This window comes from Alternaria ethzedia (genome assembly GCF_023757985.1).
Source record: "Alternaria ethzedia strain BMP 0044 chromosome Unknown scaffold_5, whole genome shotgun sequence".
Taxonomy (NCBI): Eukaryota; Fungi; Ascomycota; class Dothideomycetes; order Pleosporales; family Pleosporaceae; genus Alternaria; species Alternaria ethzedia.
The window spans coordinates 1,630,066-1,653,196 of NW_026056198.1; the positions used below are offsets into that span (position 1 = coordinate 1,630,066).

General features: G+C 54.5%; 9 protein-coding genes across 9 annotated transcripts; 6 read left to right on the forward strand and 3 right to left on the reverse strand.

Annotated features, from left to right (window-relative positions):
• Nucleotides 1-2,127: 2,127 nt before the first annotated feature.
• On the reverse strand, nt 2,128-3,866 carry J4E87_003248 (uncharacterized protein; the record flags this gene model as incomplete). The annotated part of the gene is made up of 3 exons (XM_049374877.1): nt 2,128-2,412; nt 2,481-3,621; nt 3,676-3,866. 3 exons carry the CDS (start codon nt 3,864-3,866, stop codon nt 2,128-2,130), a joined length of 1,617 nt encoding a protein of 538 aa, XP_049235868.1.
• A 1,599-nt stretch (nt 3,867-5,465) lies between these two features.
• Nucleotides 5,466-7,505, forward strand: J4E87_003249 (uncharacterized protein; the record flags this gene model as incomplete). The annotated part of the gene is made up of 2 exons (XM_049374878.1): nt 5,466-5,956; nt 6,029-7,505. The coding sequence occupies 2 exons, from the start codon at nt 5,466-5,468 to the stop codon at nt 7,503-7,505; spliced, it is 1,968 nt and encodes a 655-aa protein (XP_049235869.1).
• A 439-nt stretch (nt 7,506-7,944) lies between these two features.
• Nucleotides 7,945-10,199, reverse strand: J4E87_003250 (uncharacterized protein; the record flags this gene model as incomplete). The annotated part of the gene is made up of 3 exons (XM_049374879.1): nt 7,945-9,230; nt 9,281-10,126; nt 10,193-10,199. 3 exons carry the CDS (start codon nt 10,197-10,199, stop codon nt 7,945-7,947), a joined length of 2,139 nt encoding a protein of 712 aa, XP_049235870.1.
• A 2,763-nt stretch (nt 10,200-12,962) lies between these two features.
• On the forward strand, nt 12,963-13,612 carry J4E87_003251 (uncharacterized protein; the record flags this gene model as incomplete). The annotated part of the gene is made up of 2 exons (XM_049374880.1): nt 12,963-13,393; nt 13,447-13,612. The coding sequence occupies 2 exons, from the start codon at nt 12,963-12,965 to the stop codon at nt 13,610-13,612; spliced, it is 597 nt and encodes a 198-aa protein (XP_049235871.1).
• A 648-nt stretch (nt 13,613-14,260) lies between these two features.
• Nucleotides 14,261-14,866, reverse strand: J4E87_003252 (uncharacterized protein; the record flags this gene model as incomplete). Its single annotated transcript, XM_049374881.1, has 1 exon — nt 14,261-14,866. The coding sequence occupies one exon, from the start codon at nt 14,864-14,866 to the stop codon at nt 14,261-14,263; it is 606 nt and encodes a 201-aa protein (XP_049235872.1).
• A 518-nt stretch (nt 14,867-15,384) lies between these two features.
• On the forward strand, nt 15,385-16,837 carry J4E87_003253 (uncharacterized protein; the record flags this gene model as incomplete). The annotated part of the gene is made up of 3 exons (XM_049374882.1): nt 15,385-15,422; nt 15,473-15,639; nt 15,690-16,837. The coding sequence occupies 3 exons, from the start codon at nt 15,385-15,387 to the stop codon at nt 16,835-16,837; spliced, it is 1,353 nt and encodes a 450-aa protein (XP_049235873.1).
• Nucleotides 16,838-17,729: 892 nt separating this feature from the next.
• J4E87_003254 (uncharacterized protein) lies at nt 17,730-19,087 on the forward strand (the record flags this gene model as incomplete). The annotated part of the gene is made up of 3 exons (XM_049374883.1): nt 17,730-17,810; nt 17,873-18,835; nt 18,989-19,087. The coding sequence occupies 3 exons, from the start codon at nt 17,730-17,732 to the stop codon at nt 19,085-19,087; spliced, it is 1,143 nt and encodes a 380-aa protein (XP_049235874.1).
• Nucleotides 19,088-19,741: 654 nt separating this feature from the next.
• Nucleotides 19,742-21,325, forward strand: J4E87_003255 (uncharacterized protein; the record flags this gene model as incomplete). Its single annotated transcript, XM_049374884.1, has 1 exon — nt 19,742-21,325. The coding sequence occupies one exon, from the start codon at nt 19,742-19,744 to the stop codon at nt 21,323-21,325; it is 1,584 nt and encodes a 527-aa protein (XP_049235875.1).
• A 311-nt stretch (nt 21,326-21,636) lies between these two features.
• Nucleotides 21,637-22,816, forward strand: J4E87_003256 (uncharacterized protein; the record flags this gene model as incomplete). Its single annotated transcript, XM_049374885.1, has 2 exons — nt 21,637-22,188; nt 22,295-22,816. The coding sequence occupies 2 exons, from the start codon at nt 21,637-21,639 to the stop codon at nt 22,814-22,816; spliced, it is 1,074 nt and encodes a 357-aa protein (XP_049235876.1).
• Between the last annotated feature and the right edge of the window lie 315 nt (nt 22,817-23,131).

Below are 23,131 nucleotides of genomic sequence, written 5' to 3' on the forward strand. Positions count from 1 at the left end.
CGATTAACCTTGGTGGTCTTGGACCGGTACGTACCTCTTTATACTATTCTGGCTATTGGTGGATCTAGTAAGCTGACTGTGGTGGTGATATGTGTAGGCGTGCGCCGCTGTTACGACGGTTCCGGGGACGAAGACTGAGACTGTTACGGCTTGTCAGTCGGCTTAGGTTGAGATGAGTGTAGCTGTGAGGTGGTGGTAGATGATGGTCGGTCTTTTTCTTGTAGCTCTCTTTGGTGTTGATGTTTAGTATGGTTTGTAGGATATTGTATACAAAGAATATGCCTATACTCATCCATTCCTCTCCTCCAGAGCCATCTGTGACTGCTCTGCCCATCCAAACACTCCTCCATACTTCCAAACAGATGACAGAAGTTTAACTATAGTTAGCATTGACGTTGTCGTACAGGCCGTTCTCGTGTAGATTCAGCTTAGCGTGTTTGTCGTTTAACTAGCTGAGTAAAGCCGGCCAACGCCGTAATTACCCACTCATGCACTTGCGCCCCAGATGATCGACCGACCGCAGGTAGCTGCCCAAGCTATGGGTCCCCCCATCTGTACTGCAGCCTCACGACTGCGACGCTGCACCTTTCGGCGCCTTGAACGAGAAAAAACGTAAAAAGACTCATTCGCCGCATCGTGACATCAGACGGCTGGGGTGCATGGACTCTCTGGCGGTCAGGTACGAGACTTCCGGCTGACGCGAAAGCGAAATCAAGGCAGTGGCTGTGTACCTGGATGACCCCACGAACACAATTAAGGGTACGAAGGAAGGATAGATGACAGCTGTTGCCATGGCAGGATGTCAGATGAAAACCTCGGGGAGACAAGATGTCTTGTTTGTCGCTCGTCTGGCGTAGGTAGGTGACGCCCGTCAGGCACCTGACGCGCTTCCAAGGTTTGCTCATGCAGGGATGTGCGGCTGCCCCGCAACCAAGCCGCGGTCGGGGTGGTGCGGTGCAACGTGATGGGGACGGAGCTTGGAAGCTCAGGCAGGCACCCGACAAACCAGCTTGCTTTGCTTCAAATACAAGTACCTGGAGCTAGCCCATACCTGCAGCTTCACAAGTTCCCTTTTGATCACACCCACACCTGCTTGAACTACTTACCACTTGCTCGACTTACTTACCCACTCAACCTCGATATCGACGAGCGAACTGACGAATTACTTCCAACATGGCGACTGAGGATATCAAGAACGAAAGCGCGGCTGAGGTCATCGTCGACGAGACACCCATCTCGCCCGTTCGCTCTCTGGACCGCCGGAACAGTTTGGAGAAACATTTGCAGCATAGGCCTGAGCCGCAGGATCTGAAGAACAGACATATCCTACTAGATACCACCACCGCTCCGTACGTCCCCTCCACCCTCCCACCTCCTCCTATCTCCCTTCTCCCACCCCATCCCCCTCTTCCCACTTCCCACCAAACCCCCCACTAACACCCCCTCCCCTTCCTAGTGCCCTCCAAGCCAAAGCCCTCGAACTCGAGCGCCAACGCGCAACCGACCAACTCAAAAAAGGCCTCAACGCCCGCCCCGAACGCGCCGACCTCATCGAGCGCAACATCCTGCCTGCCTCCAACGCCGCGCCTGCCCTGCAAGGACACCAGAAAGAACTCGATATGCATATCCGCGCGGATAATCTCGAGAAGGGGTTGCAGGCCAGGCCGAGCCCGGAGGAGCTGGTTAAGAAGGGCATTTTGGATGAGGGGGAGATTGGTAGGGAGTAGGTGGAGGGAGGGAGGGGGATAGAGGAGGGGGGAGGGGAGGGTGAGATGGGTGGGGTGAGATGGGTGGGGGATGTGCACAACGATACGAAAATGCGTTCGGCGTTGGTATGGAGATGAGATGGGAAATGTACGGGGTTTGCTTCGGCATTGAATACCTGCATAGTATATATATCACGAATCATGGAATGTTTTTTGCTCATACAGTCAGTTAGTAGCGTTCGCATCTCACACACTCTCGACATCACCATATCCAAGTCACAAAACCCAAGAATCTCTGCAAAGAGCGGCACGAAGCCCATGACTTCATTACAACATGTCTAGGCTACTAAGCTCCAGCCGCCTAGCTAACCCCAAACAGTAAATAAACCAGCGAACATCAATCATCCCGAGACCCGTCGATCTAATGACCGACCTTCTCCTCCCTGACCACAGTCGCATTCTTAGCATCCATGTCATCAGCGTGGTTCTCACGGTCCGCCTCCATGTTCTTGACCAACTCGGTAATACCGAAGAGGTCGTCCATCTTCTCGAGCGACAGGCCCTTGGTCTCGGGAATGAGGAACCAGACGAAGATGAACATGGAGAAGCAGAAGGCGCCGTAGGTGAAGAAGGTGCCGTAGCCGCCTTGGCCCATGGTGGCCATCATGTTGGGGGTTGCGCGCGCGACGACGAAGTTGAAGAGCCACTGTGGGTGTTTGTTAGTATGTGTATTCGCAGAGAGAGAGAAGGTTTGGGGTTAGAGTTAGGACGTACCTGAGTAGCAGCGGCGATGGCAACGTTGAGGGAGCGGAGACGAGCGGCGGGGATTTCAGAGACGTAGATCCAGCATACGGGGCCCCAACCGAACTGGAAGAACAGGGCGAAGAGGAACACGCAGACGAGAGCGAAGTATCCGGCTCCTGGTACTGGCTCGCCCATAATTGGCGGGTCGACGCGCATGTAGATGCCAATGTAGAACATGGCCATTCCCTGTGCAATCGATGTCCAGAGGAGCGAACGGCGGCGACCGAGCGAATCAGCGGCGAAGATGAGGAAAGCGAAGCAGCCGACCATCTTGACGATGCCGTAGATACCTGTGGCGAAGAGCTTGACGGAATTGCCCTTGAGACCGAGGGCGGCGAAGATCTGGGGCGCGTAGTAGTTGATGGCGTTTGTTCCGGTCATCTGCTGGCAAATCATGAGACCGATGGAAATAAGGGCGCGCTTCCGGTTACCGGGGATAGTAAACATCTCTTTGAGAAGGTCCTTGACGCTTGCACCCGCAACGAGCATACGCTCGTGTTCAAGCTGGTCGGCGATATCCTTGATTTCGTCCTGGACGTAGGCGTGCGAGTGCGGTAGGTTGCGCATGCGAGCAAGCACTGTGGTAGCCTCCTCCCACTTATCCTGCTTAGCGAGGAAACGAGGGGATTCCTTGTTCAGCGCCATGCAGCCGACGAGGAGAACGGCGGGGAGAGCCTGGAGAGCAAGAGGAACGATGTAGACTTGAGCGCCACCGGAGAGGTGCATGAGGGAGCCGTAGTTGACCCAGAAGGCGAGGCAGGTTCCTGTGGCGATGAAGAGTTGGTAGAGACCGGTGAGTCCACCGCGGATGCCACGGGGTGCGTTTTCGGAAATGTACAGAGGAACGACCATGGAGGCGCCTCCTACACCTAGTCCAGCGATGAAGCGGCCGACGTACATGGCTGCGAGGGCGCCCATGGCTACGGCTTGGATGATGCAGCCGACGATGGTGACGAGACCGGCGATTTGGAGGGCGGTCTTGCGGCCCCAGCGGTCGGCTACCCACGAGGCGATGAAGCAACCGGCGAAACATCCGGCTTGGAGGGTGGAAGCGATGTTGGCGTTCAAGTTGGCTTTGCCGACTTTGTCCAGGTTGGTGATGTTGTATTTGCTGCGTGGATTGTCAGTGTCGTGAGATGATAAGAAAATAAGTAGAGATACTCACTCCTGGAACTCCTTCAACTCGAGCACACCTCCAATGGTTCCGATATCAAAACCAAACAACATGCCACCAAAACAGGCGGAACCCGCCATGGCGAAGGCGCGCCATCCGTAGATCTCGTGAGGGTCGGATTTGATGGAGTCGTTCTTGACGATCATGCGAATAAACTTCGCGCCGGTGGATGGAGCTGCCATGATGTCGGGTAGATCGGGTGATGCTACCGTGTCGGTGGGAGAATAGATCTATCTTCTCATCAGTATGCATGACGCAAGGAGAAGCTGTTGTGGGACACAAGGACCGAATACATACCGACAGACAGAACGATCAAACCACAAGCTTGACCCTAGACCAGACGCTGGTGTATAGCACACCAGGTGTCGTTCGAAGAGAATAGCGAGAGAAGAGTGAAGATCTCCGCAGATTGCTGGTCTAAAAAAGCTCCCCAGTGGGATGTGCATGGCCATGATATATAAACAGCCAGACGGTACAGCGGCCCATGCGCTATCCTCGCAGCACTAGCTCCTTGCTCAAGACGGGGTAACTCGCCTGGTCCGTCACCGCGGTCTTTGCCCCATGGCTGGCCTGCAAGCTATCGTGATCCTCCATCAACCCCGGACTCAAGACCCCAGACTCCACGTTTCCACACTGCTCTTTCTTTCCACACACAGCGAGAGCTGCTGCCGCTAGCCACACAGACAGGGTACCGAGAGCATCAGATGAACGTCCCTTTGTGGCTCCGGCCAATGGGGCACATGCAGGACGAGCGCCGCACTCTGTCGAAGCATGCTTGGTAGTGAGATAGGCTTGGCTCGGCGGAAAGCACGCGGTGGGATTAGTGGGAGCTATGAAAGGCCGTCTTGGAAGTGCCAAGTCCTGCTCTTTTTCCGTCCAATTGACGGCTGGGTGGCGTTGCGAGTTGGATTGCATATCAAAGGGTTGCCAAGAGTAATATCTCCAGGTTCGATCACGGTCTGGGGTCTCCCCCCGCTGTCCTTCCGTTTTCTTGCGGGGGCGTGGAATGGGAAGCAACGGCCCTGCGACCTTTCCGTGTTGGGCAAGGTGAGTAATCCGACATATGTCTTCTCCCCGCTGAGGAAGGCGCTACGGTTGTTGTGGCTATTTATCCGCGTATTAGACCTGCGATGGGGTCGGGGCGAGGGATGCCCCACGGCCGCGCCGACGCGTGATGGGTCGAGCACGAGGCGTTGTGGATGACTTGTGGAGTGGAACGGTTATGGACGTGTGTGGCCTGTCGAATTTGGTCGTGGGGTGCTGGTCTACTTGTCTACTTTGTATTGTGTTCAGGCTGATGAGAGAGGCTTCGGGATTGTGTTGGTACGATCTTGCACCGAGGTTGCGCATCATCAACACTTTGCATCCGTCACTTAAACTCACACAACCCCACGAACGAGAGCAACAGCGTCAAACATTGGAAAGACTGTGTGTCTGTGATTGTGCTCGACGACGGCGAAATCGAATACCGAATTGGAGTCAAGCCTTTCGCCTCAGTACGCCCAATCCGCTGCCTGCATCTTGTTCTACCGTCTTGGGGTTCTGGGCTCCTGGGCATTAATCGGCTGCGCTTAACACCACCAATACGCATCCACCCGCATCTTACATCAAGATTCTTCCAGGCCAAACTCATCGCCAAGGAAGCCTGAACAGAATCGTCCGCGCAGCGGAGATAGCGGAACACGGAAGTTGGCGTTGCGATATCCACCGTCAAGTCAGTGATCGTCACGTATTGTTGTCAAGCCACTCGCAGAAGCAAATACCGTTAGGTCACACGAAGCATGGCGGCGAAGACGGCAAACGCCAATCGGGCGTTCAACCTCCATCCTTTCTCCACGAATCCGCTCAAGTCGCGCGACGATGTCGTTGCCGCTGTGGGCTCACTGCTGGATCCCCTCATTCCGGGTTTCTCACCCAACAATGCTTTGATCAAAGTAGGTAGCACAGGCACACGCTTCGATGAGACAGGTGCGCAGGTCGAAGGCTTCGCTCGCCCATTATGGGGTCTTGCGCCTCTGCTAGCTGGGGGTAACAAGTATGCTGCAACAGACAAGTTTGTCCAAGGCCTCATTTCTGGGACGGATCCTGAGAGTCCGGAGTTTTGGGGGTATATGGAGGATACGGATCAGAGGATGGTGGAGGCGTGTCCGATTGGGTTCACGCTTGCGGTTGCGAATAAAGAGTTTTGGGATCCGTTGACGGAGAGGCAGAAGAAGAATGTAGAGACGTGGTTGGGGAGTATGAATGATAAGAAGATGCCGGATACGAATTGGTATGATGGCCCTCTTATTCCTTCACGTCCCCTTGTCGTGTGTCATGAGACGTGATATTAACGTTCTGTCAGGCTTTGGTTCCGCGTCTTCGCCAACCTGGGACTCGAGAGGAATGGTGCGAAGTGGTCGAAAGAGCAGCTGGAGAAGGACATCAAACAGCTGAACACATACTACCGCGGTGACGGTTGGTCCAACGACGGACCTGATACGTACCGTCAGATGGACTACTACTCCGGCTCCTTTGCAATCCAATACCTACAACTCCTCTATTCCAAACTCGCCGCAGACATCGACCCAGAGCAAGCTGCAGAGTACAAAGAGCGCGCACGCATGTACGCCCAAGACTTCGTCCACTTCTTCGACCCCGAAGGCCGCGCCATCACCTTCGGCCGCTCACTAACATACCGCTGGGCCATGGTCGCATTCTGGGGCGCAATCGCATACGCAGACCTCGAGCTGCCCGCCCCCCTCTCCTGGGGCGTAGTAAAAGGAATCTGGATGCGCAACCTCCGGTGGTGGACAACTCAACACGACATTTTCCAATCCAACGGCATGCTCACGGTAGGCTACTCGTACCCCAACTACTACCTCGCGGAGAACTACAATTCGCCTCAAAGCCCGTACTGGTGCATGCTCGCTTTCGCTTGTCTTGCAGTACCCGAATCCCACCCCTTTTGGTCCGCGAAAGAGGAACCGCATCCATATGCCAACACGCGTGTCGTACGCCCCCTCCCTCACCCCCGTCAAATCGTGTGCCGCTCAGGCGGCCACAGCTTCATGCTTTCCTCTGGCCAATCCTGCCACTACGCCATCAAGAACAGCAACGCAAAATACGGAAAATTCGCCTACAGCGCCGCCTTCGCCTACTCCGTCTCCACCGGCTACCAAGAACTCGAGCAATTCGTGCCAGAGTCGCAACTCGCCTTCTCCGACGACGGAGGCGAGCTGTGGAAGATGCGAAGAGCGCTGAACGGGGACTCGTCGATTGAGAACTTCGATGGCGTGCCCGTGCTGGTGTCGAGTATGAAGCCTTGGGGTGATGTGGAGATTACGTCGTATCTTGTGCCGCCGACGGAAGAGACGCCGAACTGGCATCTCCGCGTCCATCGTGTGACTTCTGGTCGCGATATCAAGAGCGCAGAGGGTGCGTGGGCTGTGTACGGAGCTCGCGAATCAGACGGCCGTCTTCTCACCGAATGGAACGGCACACTGCGTACACTAGACACCTCCATCCCCGAGGGCGGCGCTTCAGACTCCACGTCCGCGTTTGCGGCTTCGCCTCGTACGGGCGCTGTGGGTATCGCGGATGTTTACCAGACGAACCGCGAGGGAAGTGTTATTCTGGCTGATGCGAATAGTAATCTGCAGGAGAGTAGGACGGTGTTGCCGGTTCTGCAGAAGGATGTGAAAAAGGGGGAGACGGTGTGGTTTGTTACGGCGGTGTTTGCTATGCCGGCTAGTAAAGAGGGGTGGAGGGAGAGTTGGAAGGAGGGCTGGGAGAAGAGACCGGCTGTGCCGGGGTGGGTTGAGAGTTTGATGGAGAAGTAGAGTGATGTGTTTGTTTCTGGTGTGCGCTGGTTGTAGGTAGTTTTACCTAAACGGACCTGTTCTATGGGAATATGCTTCTCGGCTTTCTATTTTTGTGGTTTTATGGACTGTTTAACGATGAAGTTTGTGCTGGTGAAGTTGTGACGAATACTCACAACTATATGTACACTATCGCCCACCTGCTCGACTGATGTAAGTAGAGCTTATACGAATACAACAAGGATGCACCTTCACCACGTTTAATCCACGATGCGAAAAGACTAGTGTACCCTATCATTATGGAGCCTTTTCCCTACATGCAATCTTTTGCTTTTGATACTATACTCCAGTCCATGAAAGAAACAAGACAAACGAAAACAAGGGTATATCCAGGCCGAGACATTTCCGAATCCAATGCATGCCAAATTTTCCTTTCCGCCACTCCGACCTAATCCCAATCTCACGTGTCCCACGTCCCCCTCTCCCTCACGCGTCTCGCATCCCTCCTCACACCCGCATTCGCACCCGCACCCGCACCCCTCCCACCATCTCTGCCCCCATACTCCTCGTCTTCAAAATTCAAAACCCGATACCCATCCCCCAACACCGTACTCTCCCTCCCTTCCCTCCACGTCCCCATCCCCCCATCCCCATGCATCCGTCTATCCCTATTACTCTCATTATACCCCGGCGGAACCGGCCACTGCATCTCCCCCTCCACGTCTCCCTCGTTCTCCCCCGAACCAAACGGATAGTGGCCTATGTCTGTTGTCAAACTAGCTGTATGACTACGCGAGTTGGCGTGCAGGGATAAGGGCGGTGGGAGGAGAGACGCTTGTTGCCGGTCTATGAAGTCGTTGGTGTGGTGGCTGGGGGTTGAGTAGTCGGAGTCTGTGAGGAGGAAGGTGGCGTCTAGGCGGGAGGTGCTTCGTTGGGAGGGGTGGGTGCGGTCGCGGTCGCGGGAACGGGGGCGGGTGTTGGCGTGGGAGTTTGGGAGAGGGGGGAGGGCGAGGGAGTCTAGGCGGGGTGGGGAGTAGGTGTCGTTCCTGTTGATGTTGGTGATGTGGTTGTTGTTGACTTGATCCCGAGCTGCTCTTGGTCCGAACGTCTCGCCTTGTAATCGCGGTTTGCGGTCATGGAATTCGTCCTGGATAACCTTTTCGTTCTCGCGGCGCCGTTCGAATTCTTGCCTGAAATGCACGCCTGCATTGTGCGAGAGAGACAGGTTGTTGATTTTCTCGCCGAGACGACGGATGTCGTTCTGCATCAATGTTGCGCCGTCGAGATTATGCGAAACCGCAGTCGGAGGAGGAGGCGGAAGAGCATGTTGAGGCGGTGGACTAGGGAAGTTATGCGCGGATATCTCGGCGTGGCGAACTTCTTCGCGATTGTGATGGTTGGTGCGTTCGTTGGCATGGGTTGATGTGGCTTCGAGTTCTACGGGTGCGGACTGCGCGGGCATGGGGTCCCAGGCGCGCTGCCAGCACCAGGATCGTTGTTGACGGGCTTCTAGGTGCTCGATCTGGCCGTTGCTTACCCACTCGGGCATGCGCTTTAGATCGGTGTTGAGGAAGGAGCGGACGCCGTCGGTGTGTCTGAGACCCTGGACGTCGACGGATAGGGTTGAGAGGACTTGAAGGATGCCGTAGAGGAGGACCCAGCGTCCGAGACGGGCTTCGCGTGGTGACATGTGTTTCAGGTCGGTGGTGAGCTCAAACTGTTCAAACTTGTCGATCAGTGTGGATCCTATCGAATGTCAGTACGTGTCATCAATATGGCAGTCGTGTATCAATTACCGTTGAAGTTGACATCTAGCTTCTCAATGTTCGTTGCATCGCTGAAGATGATGGAGAGCTGCAGCTGTGCCTTCGCGTCTTTCGTAGCATCCTTGGGTTTGTCCTTCTTCAACGACGAAAAGAAACTTTTCTTCTCCTTGTCTTTACTCGTCTTTGGCACTTCTCTTGGAAGTAACGGGTACGGATGCGGGATATGCGCATACCCATTCTTCGCATCATAGGTGACCAGCATATCTGTCATACCCAGCTCTGGCAGGTCTGCCCTGAAGCTGTCGTTCTTCCTATGGGCCATTTCCCACTTACGGGAGGCGCGCTCCTCTCGAGGATTCCATATCACCTCCCTATCGACGAAGTAATCATACAGCGAACCAAAGTCTTCTTGCATGGCGTTTACAACCTTGCGATTAAGCCATGTCTTGTCAGGAGTCGGCGGCCAGTTACCGTAGATGCGTGTGAAATGCCCGATAAGGAACTGGCGAAACGATTGATAGCTTTGATAGACTGGGCTGTTCGCAGTCTTCAATCTGTCCTCCCAAAGATCACCAAAATCAAATGTGGACAGCTTCTCCTCGGCTTCCATGACGCGCAACTGCAGTGTCTTGGCAGCCAATCCAAGGTTCCGCCTTGTGACTACTGACAGTCGCTTGAAATCTGGATGATCCTCAATTTCCTGCGTCATGACACCAGCCAGGTGAACAAAGCTTTCCAGGTAGCCCTGCCGCCACTTGACGCTATCCTGTTCTGCCCAAGCCAGAAGCCCTAGAGCTCGTCGGATGTTGTTGCGCAGGTCGTCAATTCCATACCGGCCGAGATATTCCACAATCATCTGCACGCTGCGTTCCCTGGCTGTCATTCCAGATCGTGTGTCCGTGTCGAGATCGTACATGACGTGTATCTGAGGTTGCAACGTACTCAGCATATCGTACACGTCTGATCCAACAATGGGCTTGCCATGCAACATGGCCAGAAAATTTCGTATAGCGACATGGTGCAGTCTTTGCGCCTGTGGTGTCTTCACGTTGTCAGGCGCAGTAAACCATATCTCATGGGTTGGATTGCGTTGGAAGCCCTGCTGGAAAGGAGGCGGTGAGTTAGGTTGGCGCCCATGAGAGGCCTCGGATGGATGATAAGCCCTAGAAGTAGCCCGAGAATCTATGCTGGTATGTGACTGATCGATGTCGAAGGGCGGCGGAGACCGTCCACCGGGTGATGTGGGCCCTAGCATTCGTCGTTGTGCTGGCTGTGGGAAATTCGGCGAGAAAGGTTGAGATGGTGAACTTGCACTCTCCGAGAGAGCCCAGTCATCCACGTCGTTATCATCGATGAGACTATACAGCAGGGCATTGCTCAGCCAAGTGGATCCCGAGTTTTGGAGGACATCTAAATCTGCCCGAATTGAGGGGATTGGGTGGTCCTCGTCTACCTCCTCCTTGAAGTATATGAGTACACTGCCGTGTTGCATATCTTCGTCATAGCTAAACCCGGCGTATGGGCGCATTTCTTCTCTTCCATCGGTCCATATCTTGAAGTTCAACCATGTTTTCTGGTCAGGCGGAAGAGCGTAGGAACCCGCTGACGACTCAGATCTGAAGACGGGAGGGCCAGGTGACGGCGCGACGATCTTCTTGATCGGCACTCCTCCACCTCTACCACGAGGCGCCTTTGTGTCTTTGCCCTTTGCCTGATATTTTATCTTCTCTTTGCCTTTCGAAGACGTGTCTGAGACTGACTCTGCCTTCGATGACTTCGTTGGCGGAGGTCGGGATCCAGAGGAGACGTCAGACGGAAGGGTGGCTAGTCGCGGCCTGTTACCATTTCCGCCATCGTGCGTAGAACTACTCCGAGATGTCGTATGGCTGTTGTTGCTGGATACTGTGAAGGAGCGTGTTATGCCACTTCTCGGATTGCTGGGGTTTGGTGATGGACGCCATTCAGCAAATCCATCTCGGCTTTCCTGTGCGGCTTCTGGCACCTTTCCTTTTACAGCAATTTTCTTTTCCTTTTTCTCAACTTCTTTCTGTTGTACCTTGCGACTACGAGCGCCTCGTGCTGACATGTCCTCTTGGAGTCGATAGCAAAACTTCGATCGGCGACAGGCTGGATGACTTGTTCAGACAATGTCGTTGGATATTTCTAATACACCCAAGGTTCTATCAATTCCTGGAATGGGCTTCGAAAGATTAAGAGATACGTCGGGAGGCAGTGGAAATTGGCTTGGAGTATGCTGGGGTTCGCTCCCTCGTATATTCGGATGAATGCTATTTTTGCCGCGTGAATCCAGACACGGAAAGAACGAGATGCGCCGGCTGAGAATGTGGTCGTACTTGATTAGAAAATGACGGCTGAAAGAGTGTGCAATGGCATCAAAATGTACGGAATCGAATTGGCAAGAAATTCCACACGCGCGTAGAAAAACGCGAGGGGTAAAAAGGGTGACAGCTATGCGGTACGGAGTTGTATATATTGAACCTATTCTCGAAAACCCATGTCCGCTCGTCCCGCCGTACAGGATGTGGAGCACAGGGCAGTAAGCAGTGATCGAAAGCGGTCTGGCTGCTGATAAGGAACGCATCCTACCGAGTTGCTGCAGGTTAATCCGCGAAGCGAACAGCCCAGCACAATGGCAGTCCCTATTGCGGACGAGGTGCATCGTGCGTGTGGAGAGGCCAATAGCGACCCCAGTGTAATGGCTTGGATGGCAGACAATGGCAGTCTGTGATAAGTCCGGCTGATTCTTGTGCTTCTGGGCGGTCAGCACATCCCATCACCATGCAGCAGGAAATGAAAAACAATCCTTAGGCGCAGGCGAGGATGCAAAGGAAGAGCGGCACAGGCGAGCGGCGTGAGATTTGAACGTCTAGGTGGTCCGCGGTGCTGCTCCATAACGTCCGGATTCACGCAAGGTATCCCTTGTGTTTGGGGCGCTCGGCCCACGGCGCTGGGTGATGAGCGCAAAGACGTTTGGTCGGGTCGAATCTCAGGTGATTGCTGGCTGTCAACGGCCGCTTGCTCGGCGGTTCTGCCCAGCATCCACGAATAACGTCGACGCCCATGTGCCGTCTAGGCTGAGGGAAGCGGGTTGGGCGCCGACAGCTGTCTAGGCCCACTCTCAGCTGCGGCGTGTGTTGTTGTGGTTCCACGCGAAGGAACTAATGCGCATCGAGCAGCGAGCAGCGAAAATCAAAGCATGGCAGGATGCGAACACATTCTAGTACTCCGGCGTAGTTTGAAAGCGTGTTCTACCGCCGGCGCATGGCGTGTTTGAGGTGTCGTCGTAGGATGCGGTGTTTTGGTGTTGTGGTTGGCTCGAAATGAGGAAGGCACGATCCAGCCACACAGTACCAGCCTCCCCCGCCTTCACCAATACCCACCACCCGAGCAGACATCCCACTTTAAAGTATACATCCCGGTTTCCGTCGACTATACGTCACTCCGCAACACCGTGACCGTTCTGCAACCCGATCGCAAAGCAAGACGCATCCTGGTCTGTTGACGCTGCAGGATCTTAAAAGCGCGCTGCCCTGCATTTCCTCAGCGCCTTGTCGTCGTCTTGCATCTCTCACTTGGTCGCATCGCACCTGCTCCGTTACACGGCATCAACCAACCGTGGTTCAGCTGACAGCCCCGACCAAAGCAAACTCGTCTTCCCACGAAGCATCTGCGGTACCTGTCAACTGCCATCATGTCGTTCTCCGGACTATCCTTCATCTTTTGGCGCATCTTCCAGATCATCACCCTCATACCTGCGCTGGGTATGCTGGCGTGGTTCGTCGATTGGTACAACAGCCGCAACCTGCTCACACCCACGTCCATCCTCGTTCTCTTCATTGTATCCGTCCTCGGCGCAGTATGGGCTCTAGGCACCCTCTTCCTCTACACGCGCGCAAAGCACTCGGCCAAATTCGTTGCCTTTATCGACCTTCTCTTCATGGGCGCCTTCATCGGAGCCGTCTACGCTCTGCGCGGCATTGCCGATGCTGACTGCACCAACTGGCGTCGAAGTGGTTCTTACAGCACCGACTTGGGTCTTTTCACCGTCAGTGGTACTGGATTCGGCGTCGACACCAACCGCCAATGCGCCATGCTCAAGGCCTCGTGGGCGTTCGGTATCATGTAAGTTCTACTTTTCGAAATCGAAAGCCATCCCAAAGCTAACGTCTGCGCAGGAACATCATCTTCTTCTTCATCACATCCATCCTGGCCCTCCTTGTGCACCGCCACCACCGCAACGACCGTGTCGTCGTTAAGCGCGAAGTCCACCGATCGCGTCACGGCCACCACTCCCGCAGCCCCCGCGCGAGCCACAGCCGGAGCCGCCGCAGCTACGTCTAAGAAGAATACGAGAGATGTATGATGAGGATTATCACAGGTACTGGAGTTGGGGTTTGGGAACATCTGGCAAAAGGCCATGGTCAGATCTTTACGAATTTCTTTGGACATATTCCCCCTTTGATTTTTGGTAACTGGGACGCTGGGATGCAAGCAACGTGGTCACGAAGTTTGTTACGAGGATATATCCTGGGATGTCATGTAGATTAGCACGAATTTTGTAGATAATTGCTTCATTTTGGCCTTTTGGTCGCGAGCGAATCCATGCTCTGAACTACAGCGAAATGAAATGTCAACAAACACTTCCAACAACAATATCTAGTCCACAACAACAATTTTGCTGCCCAATGTGCGATGACAAGCAGGCTGACCATGTTGCGAAGTCTCTTGAGCCAGGATGTTCGTTGTTCACTATTGGTGACGTTGACTCGCATCGCCTTGGTTCTTGCACCCCTCCAGTCCAACCCTCGTGTCAGCGCACTAACGCATTCGACCACTTCCTGTCCGTCACACTCGAAATACATGGTAATTGGGTTTGATATTTCTACAGATGCGTCGCGCGTTACTCCATGCAAGCCCTCATATATGCAATCCCACCCCATCATGATCCTGGTACAATACAGTCTTACAGTCCATAACCACCCCGTCTCTCTACCACACCCTGCACAGCGCCATGCCACCCAACTGCCGCTCCACACATTCCCTCGCCTCCAGTATCCCCCGATCCGTCGTGACAAACATGCACTCTCCCGGCCTCGTCAAGCCCTTCACATAGCTCGACTCTCTTGTCCGCGTAATCTTAGCCAGATCCTCGCTCGTCAGCCATATCCTCCGTGTGGGCTTGGATATCAGCTTCATATTCTTCAGGACAGGCTCGTTCTGCCAGTACTTCAGGCCGAGCCATAACCGTCTCCGCGCGGGGTTCTGGGGTACGTGTATGTCGTGGACTTGTTCGGCGCCGAGTGGTGACTTTTGTCTTGTGCCGGCGGGGGCGTCGACGGGGTAGGCGAGCCAGGGCTCTTCTGCGAGCTTCTGGGCCATTTGCTCGTGTTGCTCGGGGTCTTGCTGCGTTTGTAGCAGGAAGGGCTTGGGTGGTGTGGGCCCGCCGAGGGTCACGGAGGAGAGGAAGCCTTCGCGCTGGAGGCCGAGTGCGATGTTGACGTGCATCTTGGAGACGGGTATTGATGTCAGTCCGAGGCGGGCTTTGGACGCATTCTGCATGTGCGAGCAGACGTGGGCGAGGTTGACGAGAGACATGTTGGCGGGTGTGGACGTGGGAATTTGCCCTCGCTGGGCTGCGGCGGTGGGCGAGCGCGATGGGTGTGGGCGACGGTATGTCCAGTGTATGAATTCGAGTTGACGGCGAGGCTCGATGCAGGGTGCTGGCTCAATTGCGCGTCGTCGGCGGCGGATGCTCGTGCTCGACGATGCTCGATGCAGCAAATTTCTGGATTGGCTCGGAGGTCCGCAAGTCACGGGTGGAGCAGAGCTGCCCGCTGGCCATTCGGCAGAGCTTGGGCCGGCGCCTACTAAACAAGACACTAAAACGGGCGCTTCGAGCACGACGCAAATAGAAGAGCGCGCAGCTGTTGGCTGCACCCGTGGGGAGCTGAGATGACAGCCTTGCGACCCTATATATGTCTTTGTTCTCTTTGTGTTGATGTGAGAGTGCTAACTTCCGTCTTACTTCACTATCTACAGCTGACCTCATAACCCACATCTTGGCCTGGAGATATCTTGGACGCCTGATACACTGCCATCTTACACTAAACATCATGCCTCCGCAGCAGGGAGAGGTATCTCTCTTGACGCTGTGAGTGATGGTAGCTTGGGTCATCTTGAACCCATACTGACTGTGAATAGCTTCGCAGACGTCCACTACTACATCTCCCCACCTACCCAGGTTCCCCCGCACCACCGCTTCGACAAGAGCTCCTATGTCTACCTCTACCACAACCCTATGCGCCAGAGTGGGCGCATAGAAGTCGCGAACCATGCGGGCACTCCCAACCAGGATGCCTTTTCAGGCCGTGAGTGCTGACACATTTCCCCATGACACACGAGCTGACATGCTGTATAGAGCTGGACACAGTCAAGATCGAGCACACGTACAAACACCCATGTCTGTTCACCCTCACCGTCGACGCATTCCGGAGTCACAATGGCAGCGCGAGCCCCCACCAAGACACGTCGCAATGGCATCTCCCCACACCCGATCCCTCGAACCAGGGCAAATACATGTACAGGCTGCACACGGTAGACTTGTACTTCTGGACGCCGGAAGACGCGAGCCTGTTCCTCGACTCTATCAGGAGAGTGCTGCAACCACACCAAATGCAGATTGTGCGCAACCCCAATGCCACGCCAACACATTCGGAACACAAGAACGATGCCCTGAGCCCAGTCATCGCAAGGCTGGAGAGCGCAGCCATATCACACACAAGCCGCACTCCGAGTGTTAGCACAACACAGTCGTTCCCCGGCCCTCCCACAGCACCTGCCCCTACATCACCTCCTCCCAGCGAGCAGCCGCCCAACTACGCTCCAATGGCATACAACCCGGCTGCTCCAGCCGCGCCCGAGCCAATTGCTCATCGCGAGAAGACACCACCTCCACCAGACGCCAACGATGGTACGGGACTTGGATCTGCTGCAGTTCACGATCAGCATGCAGCGCAATATGGCAACCCGCTACAAGCTTCGTTCGCGCCTCAACCGACATCAGGGGCATACTTCCCAGGACCACCAGCGCCCGGCCAGGGTTTCACAGGCCCACCAAGTGCATCGCAAAGTCCGCCATCCTTCGCACCCCCTCCGTCTGCCCCTCCACCAGGCCAATACAACGGCACCCCGCCACCCCCAGCCATGAAGCGAACATCCACAGCACCAGTCCACCAATACGCCAACTACCCATCCTCGCCCGGCTTCCCTCCTGCCCCCCAATCTCCTCCCGCGCATTCTGCATTACCATCACCTGGATTCCCTCCCCAGCAATACCAGCCAATGGCTTCTCCCGGCTTTGTGCAATACCAGTACGGTAGCACGGGAACCCCACCACAGGGACAAAACCTGCATCAGCAGCTGTACCGGCCGACGGAGAACGAAGCCGCAGTGCAAGACCACGAGAACCCCAACGCACCACAACGCAACTCCAACATCGGAAAGCGGGTAGATAAAGTGGAGAAGGGGATTGGCAGTTTCTTGAAAAAGTTGGATAAGAAGTTTTAGTCTATCATACCTCTCTGTCTTGCCAGTTCTTGTATCTATTGTTATTATCATGGTGTTGAATTAGCCAGCGTCGACTTCATTCAAAATCATTTACTCAAAAATATACTGTATAACCATTTTCGAAATTTTGTTCACGACCGTTATTGCGACCGCCGTTTGTCTGTCTGTGGCTCTGTGCCACGGCGCTGTAGATCAAACATGTGAATGCGATCATCCTGCAGTAGGATGCGCCAATCAGGAGCCGGCGCTAGTGGGGACCTTGAATCTGGGAGATGGCGCCCTAAGAATAGCAGCAGGTTTTGGAGATGACATGAGGCTTGCTTTTGGCGTCTGCCGCTGGCTGATTGTCATCTTGCATAATGCATAACTGTTGAGGATGCGATTGAATGTGTAAGAACTGAAATGCGAGAAGACTTCCATGCTACAGTGTCCTGCATCCTGCTGAAATCCTTCCATCTTCCTCTTTCGTCGTGCCACAGCCCCTGGTCACAGCTCCATCATCCCGGCAACCGCATCAACACTCAGCCAGCTTGCCAAGACCAACTTCCGGGCGCAGACCTAGCCAGACCATTACTCGCGGCTCTCCCCCATTGTTGTTCGGTCGTTCCGTAGTCGCCAAACTATACACCCATTAACCCCCAATATCCTAACCGCATCCACGACATCGCTTCCCGCCGCTTGTTCTTAACGTTTTGCCTTGACCTTCGCACGACACAACGGTTCGACAGCTCCCTAGTGCCAAACAGAACCAAGAAGGCGGGCCTTTGGCAGCCTGGGCGATCCACACTTTCTCCAAACAAGTGATCTCATTGTGAAAACAAGACTCCGGTGACAGGCTCTGGTTGACGCATTTGACGTCTGGACGGGCCCCGTGCATGGTTGTTTGGGTGCCATGTTGTTACCCGCGCGGCATGCAAGGGACGGCGCCCTCGAGAGGAGAGAAGTCTCCAAGCAGGGCAGGACCTTTGTCGTAGTAAGTTTACGCCATCGCTCTACCACACTCTGCCACGCACTGGCTAACCCTGCATTCCCCAGGTCGGAATCATCGCCGTCGCCATCTTCGCCATCCTCATAATCACATACTTCTCAACCCTCAAGTTCCGCGCCCCGTACCGCGCCGCAAAGAAAGCACAACAATCCTCCGCCGACAAACTCCCCTCGTTATTCTCGTGGAAAGCGTTCCGCAAGCGCCCGCGCCGAAATGACTACTCGACCAGTCTGCAGGATACCGAGTACCGGGGGAGCACAAGCAGGGCGAGTGGTGAGATGAGTGGAGCAGCAGCAGGAGATCCGGAGAGGCAAATAAACAGCACAACCGGTGCCGGTGTCGACCGAAACACATCCGTCCGCAGCGTCATGACACTCCCCGCCTACTCGTCTGCCGCACGAGAGAACGAGCGCGTCCTAGCCCGCGAAGGCGAACGCGGCGGCGTAGACACAGTCCTCGAGCTCCCGGAAACCATCGACGAAGAAGAGCGCCAACGGGAAGAAGAAATGGAATCCCTCTACCAAATCCGGCTCGCCCGCCGCATCGAAGCCACCGACCGCGAAGCCCGGCGTCAAGCCCGACGAGAAGCCCGCGCTCGCGGCGACGTCCAGGCCCTGGCTGATATACGGCGCCGCGCAGAAGAAGCCGCCGACCTCTCCGTTTCACAAATGCTCATCGCAGAGCACCAAGCCCGGACCCGGTCGAGAGACAGACGCGTGAGCGCTGTTGCGTATGGCGATCTAGGCGTCGCGCGCCACGACGGCACACGCCTCCGAGCCAACTCCTCAGAAAGCGACAACAGACCCCTCCTCGACTCCGCCGCCTCCTTCTCCGGTCAATCCCGCGGCCGTGACGCCCACGCCCGCGGCCTCTCCGTCACTTCTCTCACACAATCCGTTGAGTCCCGCGGGTCCGACGATTACGACTTTGCGGATGCGTCGCGCTCGAATTCACATTCTACTGCTGGGCCTAGTCCTGGTCCCAGTCCAAATACCGAGGGGTTTGAGGTTGTGAGTTTGAATCCGCAGAGGAGTTATAGTGGGAGTGGGAGTGGAAGTGGAGTTGGCGGGAGTGGAGGTGGTGCGATGGTACCAGGGGAAGACGCGCCTGCGTATGAAGACCCCCCGAATTACGAGAGCCCGATTAATACAAGAGCGCCACAGTTACCGGCGTTGAATCTGAATTTAGAGCGCTTGCCTAGTATACGCGTTACGACGGGTGAGACGCCGGTGGAGGACAGGGTGGGCTCGCCGTTGAGGTAATGAAAGACCGCAATTTTTCTCGCATTTGAACAATTTCTTCGGAATCAGCGTTTCATTCTTCATCCGTTCAACGAAGGTTATGAAGTGGCGTTAAAGGGAAAGGAAAGGAGCATATGTATACATAGATAGGTGGTGTGCTCGGGCTGGTCAATGTTTAATCGTATTACATCACATGTGGGTGCGGTGAGCGGTCGCTAATTATTTCGGTCATGGGGAAGTGAATACCCTGATGCACGCAGATGGGAAAAGATGGGTCCTTCACTACCGGTGGGCGACCGTCATGACTTGGCTGGAGAGGGCGAGTGCGGCATTTGACTTGGTGGTGAGAGTGAAAGTGGAAAGCTTACGTGCCCATAGAAAGGATTTCATGGGCCTTACACTACGGGCGGTGTTCGCATTGGGAGAGGGGGCCCGAGCGGTGTATTCGATTGCGTTTCTTCTGGTTCTATATACGACCCCGGATTTTCTCTACACCACCGCTCTTCCGTCAATATCGATCCAGTCCTCCCGATAACTGGTATTAACCGCCAGTCTCGACGCTGCTACGAGTGTCACAGCAATCAACTACCCCAAGCGACCACGAGCCTAAACTCCGCCCTGCGTACATCACTATCGTTTCATCACCTCAACGAAGCCGGCTCAACAGCATACAACATGTCCCTCCAGAAGCTATCGACGGAGCTTGATGGCCAAATCGCCAGCTGCCTCGTCGGCGACACTAAAGCTCTCAGCGCTTTCTCCAAGACGAACAAATACTACCGAGGCATTGCTGAGCCATATCTCTATACGAATATCGAAGTGTATGAATCTGACCTTGAAAGACCACTGCGACTGCTCTTCACGTTGTTAGACCGCAAGGAACTCGCCCTTCACATCAAGAGCTTGAGCTACATACCAGCCCAGCATTGGTCCTCTCACGACGCCGACATAAAGCCGCCGACGAGGAAGAAGCTCCAATATGATGTATGGAATTACACGCACGCGATACAAGAGGTGCTGGATGAAGTTCTCTCTCCAGGATGCGGGTTCTCGGAATTCCTCTCAGCAAAACTGACCTTGTATTGTGATATTCTGACGGCTCCCATGAATCACTATACAGCCAGCAATCAGATTTTCACGCTCATTCTGTTTATGGCGCAGAAGGTCCAGTATCTAGAACTTGGTTCCAAAGAACCACCTACACATGTGTTACGCCTTCTTTGGGCACCTTGGAGTGACGGCAAAGGCCCCTTTCAGAACGTTCAACATCTCGTCCACAACGCCGGTCTTTCTCTGATGCCTTCCATCGTGGTATTGTCAACCCTACGAACATTAGAGTACAACGTCGGGTATTTCGACGTCGAAGCACGAGCGACTTCATCCATGTTCGCTTATCCATCCCCTATGCCTGCGCAACCCGTCCTCCGCCGAATTCGATTTACGACAACCAGAAATATCACTCCTGCTATAATCCAGAACATGGTCAGCAACCCAGCAATGGCCAACCTCCGAGAACTCGTAGTCGATGACTGCGGACGCAGCAGACGCAATCTGCCTCTCGCTTTGCGTGGCGACAACCTAGCCGAACTCCTACGAAGCCTAGAGAAACACACCCCACTGCTAGAACTACTCCAGTGGTCAAATCAGAAGTCCGACCGACAAGAAGGCCACCCACGTTTCGACACGTTCAAAGATCTCACAAATCTCCGCCAGTTACACATCGACTTCGACCTCCTCGTCCCCAAAAGCGACACCAACTCCACCAACTTGAAGTGTCTCTCCAATCCTCACACCGTCTTCCCCGCGAGCCTGGAAGATCTGACGTTGGACTGCGTCGATATCGACAAGCTCCACCATCTCGTCACTCTTCTCCACAACACCATTGAAGAAAGCGATGAGATGAGCGAAACTGAAAAACTCCAAACCTGCCTCGCTTCTCTAGCCGCCATGTTCTCTCCGCTCAAACGCCTCGCTCTTGTTGTGATCATGGAGATGGATAACCCGAGGGAAGATACACCTCGCTTGTATGAATTGGATCCGACGGATGTCACCTTCTTCCGGTACGCTGCAGATGAGCTTGAGAAGCTAGGTGTTAAACTTGAGGTGTGGCGCAAAGAAGGGTATTACGAGGAGGAGAAGAAGTTGCTGGTGAAGAAGGGGTGGACGGCGCCGTTGCCGCATTCGGTGGTGAAGGCCGTGCAGAAAAAGGCTAGGGGTTGGCGGAATGGTTATGATGATCTCCGCATTTACGGAGCATAGGTCGGGATGGTGATGGAGATGTGGTTGACTACTTGTCTACCCCTCGAGTATACATTGCCTTTAATATAGATCAGTTGTTGATATATAGTACATTGTATGCGGCAAACCAAATTTTGTATTGCAGTGCTATCTCACTCCAGAGTCGCGCACGTGATAACGCGCTTCGCTCCTCCGCTCTTGCCTCTGATGCGCACTCACTTCCACTAGCGTCTTATCATCTCACGGTTGCCTGTGACGCCCATCTTCATCCTCTCATGCCCTCACAGCCACATACATCTGTACCTAGTGCCCTGCAACACTGAGCCGCCACCATGGTAGCGTCTTCATCGAAAACGGAGGCCATGATCGACAAGCTGCCGGCCGAGCTGACGATCGACGTCATGAGCTACCTGCGACCTCACGATCTGACTCAGCTGGCGCGCGCTTCGAAGCGGTATCGCGGGTTCGCGCAGTCGGCGCTCTGGACAAGCATCGAGCTCCACCGCCAAGACGCCCACGATAACTGCTTCACTCTTTCCCACAAGCAGCCTCCCAGAGCCTACCTGGACGACGACTTGCTACATCCATGGTGCTACCGCGATTACAACGGGGTGGATGCCGAATACGATACCAGAAACGAGCAGTTTCGTGCTGTCATCAGGGAGATGTATGCGTCCAATGGCAAATCTGAAGCTTGGGATAGGATCAAGCCGGTCGTACGACACCTTTGCCTCACGGTAACGCATGAGAGTCCGCCCCAGATTTGGAACATGATACTGTCACTTCCTAATCTCCGTACGATTGAGGTCATTGGCGAGTACTCCGAAGATCGGAGAGGGCCGCCCACAGCTCTAGGCCTCCTCCGGAAACCGGCGGCAACCGAAGTACGGAGAGACTATATGTCCGGTCTACATTGGTCCCCGAGGTGGCCTATGGCATGATGCAGCATGGCCTGAATTCGCCTCGCTCACTCATTTGCTACTGTGTAAGCCTGTTTGGTTCAATGGATTCCGCAAGAGACCCAATGATATTGACTACGAAGCCCCTCAAATGAAGCAATGGGCGTCTCTGCTGCGATCTATTCGTCTCACCGCGGTAGAGATCGTGCTGGAACACCGGAAAATATTCGTCGACCGCCATGACGAGGTCGATGAGCACATCAAAGCGGATGAAGACGTCAAATGCCCCCCTGATATCCGATTTCGTCATCGGGTGGTGGAGCAAGCTTTCACCGAACCATGGCCAAATCTCAAGACCTTGACCTTCCGTGGCATGAGCTCCGCTAAAGGCGACTACTGGCCTAAAGCAGGACCGGATGAATCCCTAAAAGACTATTCAAGGAAGCTGTTACCAGGAGTTCAGGTGAACCAGATCCTAGGCAACTACATGTTCTTCGACTCTGAACGTGGAACAATTCTTAACCAACATGGTGCCGACGGACTGAAAGTGCACCTCGATTTCGATGGAAAATACGGCCTCGAAGTTCTCTACTCTACAACAGTGACAATTTAGAGGACGATGACGATTACGATTGGTGGGAGACCTCCATAGATTACTTGCACCACTTGTCAACGCGCAAATAGGGAAGATCTGTATCACTTTGCTGCATACACAGAGTTTTATAGTCACAGTGGAGTAGTACAGAGGATAATGTATACCTCAAGTCCCAATATGTAATTTAGTTTCTTCAATCTAAGCGTCGATGTATGCGGCAAGCAACACAACTTCTTCGACCATGAAACCTATCCATGTAGACGTTAGTACCCAAACCCCCTACTTCATCATCGATCTAGCATGCATTCCAATGAACACAGGCTTCTCAATAGA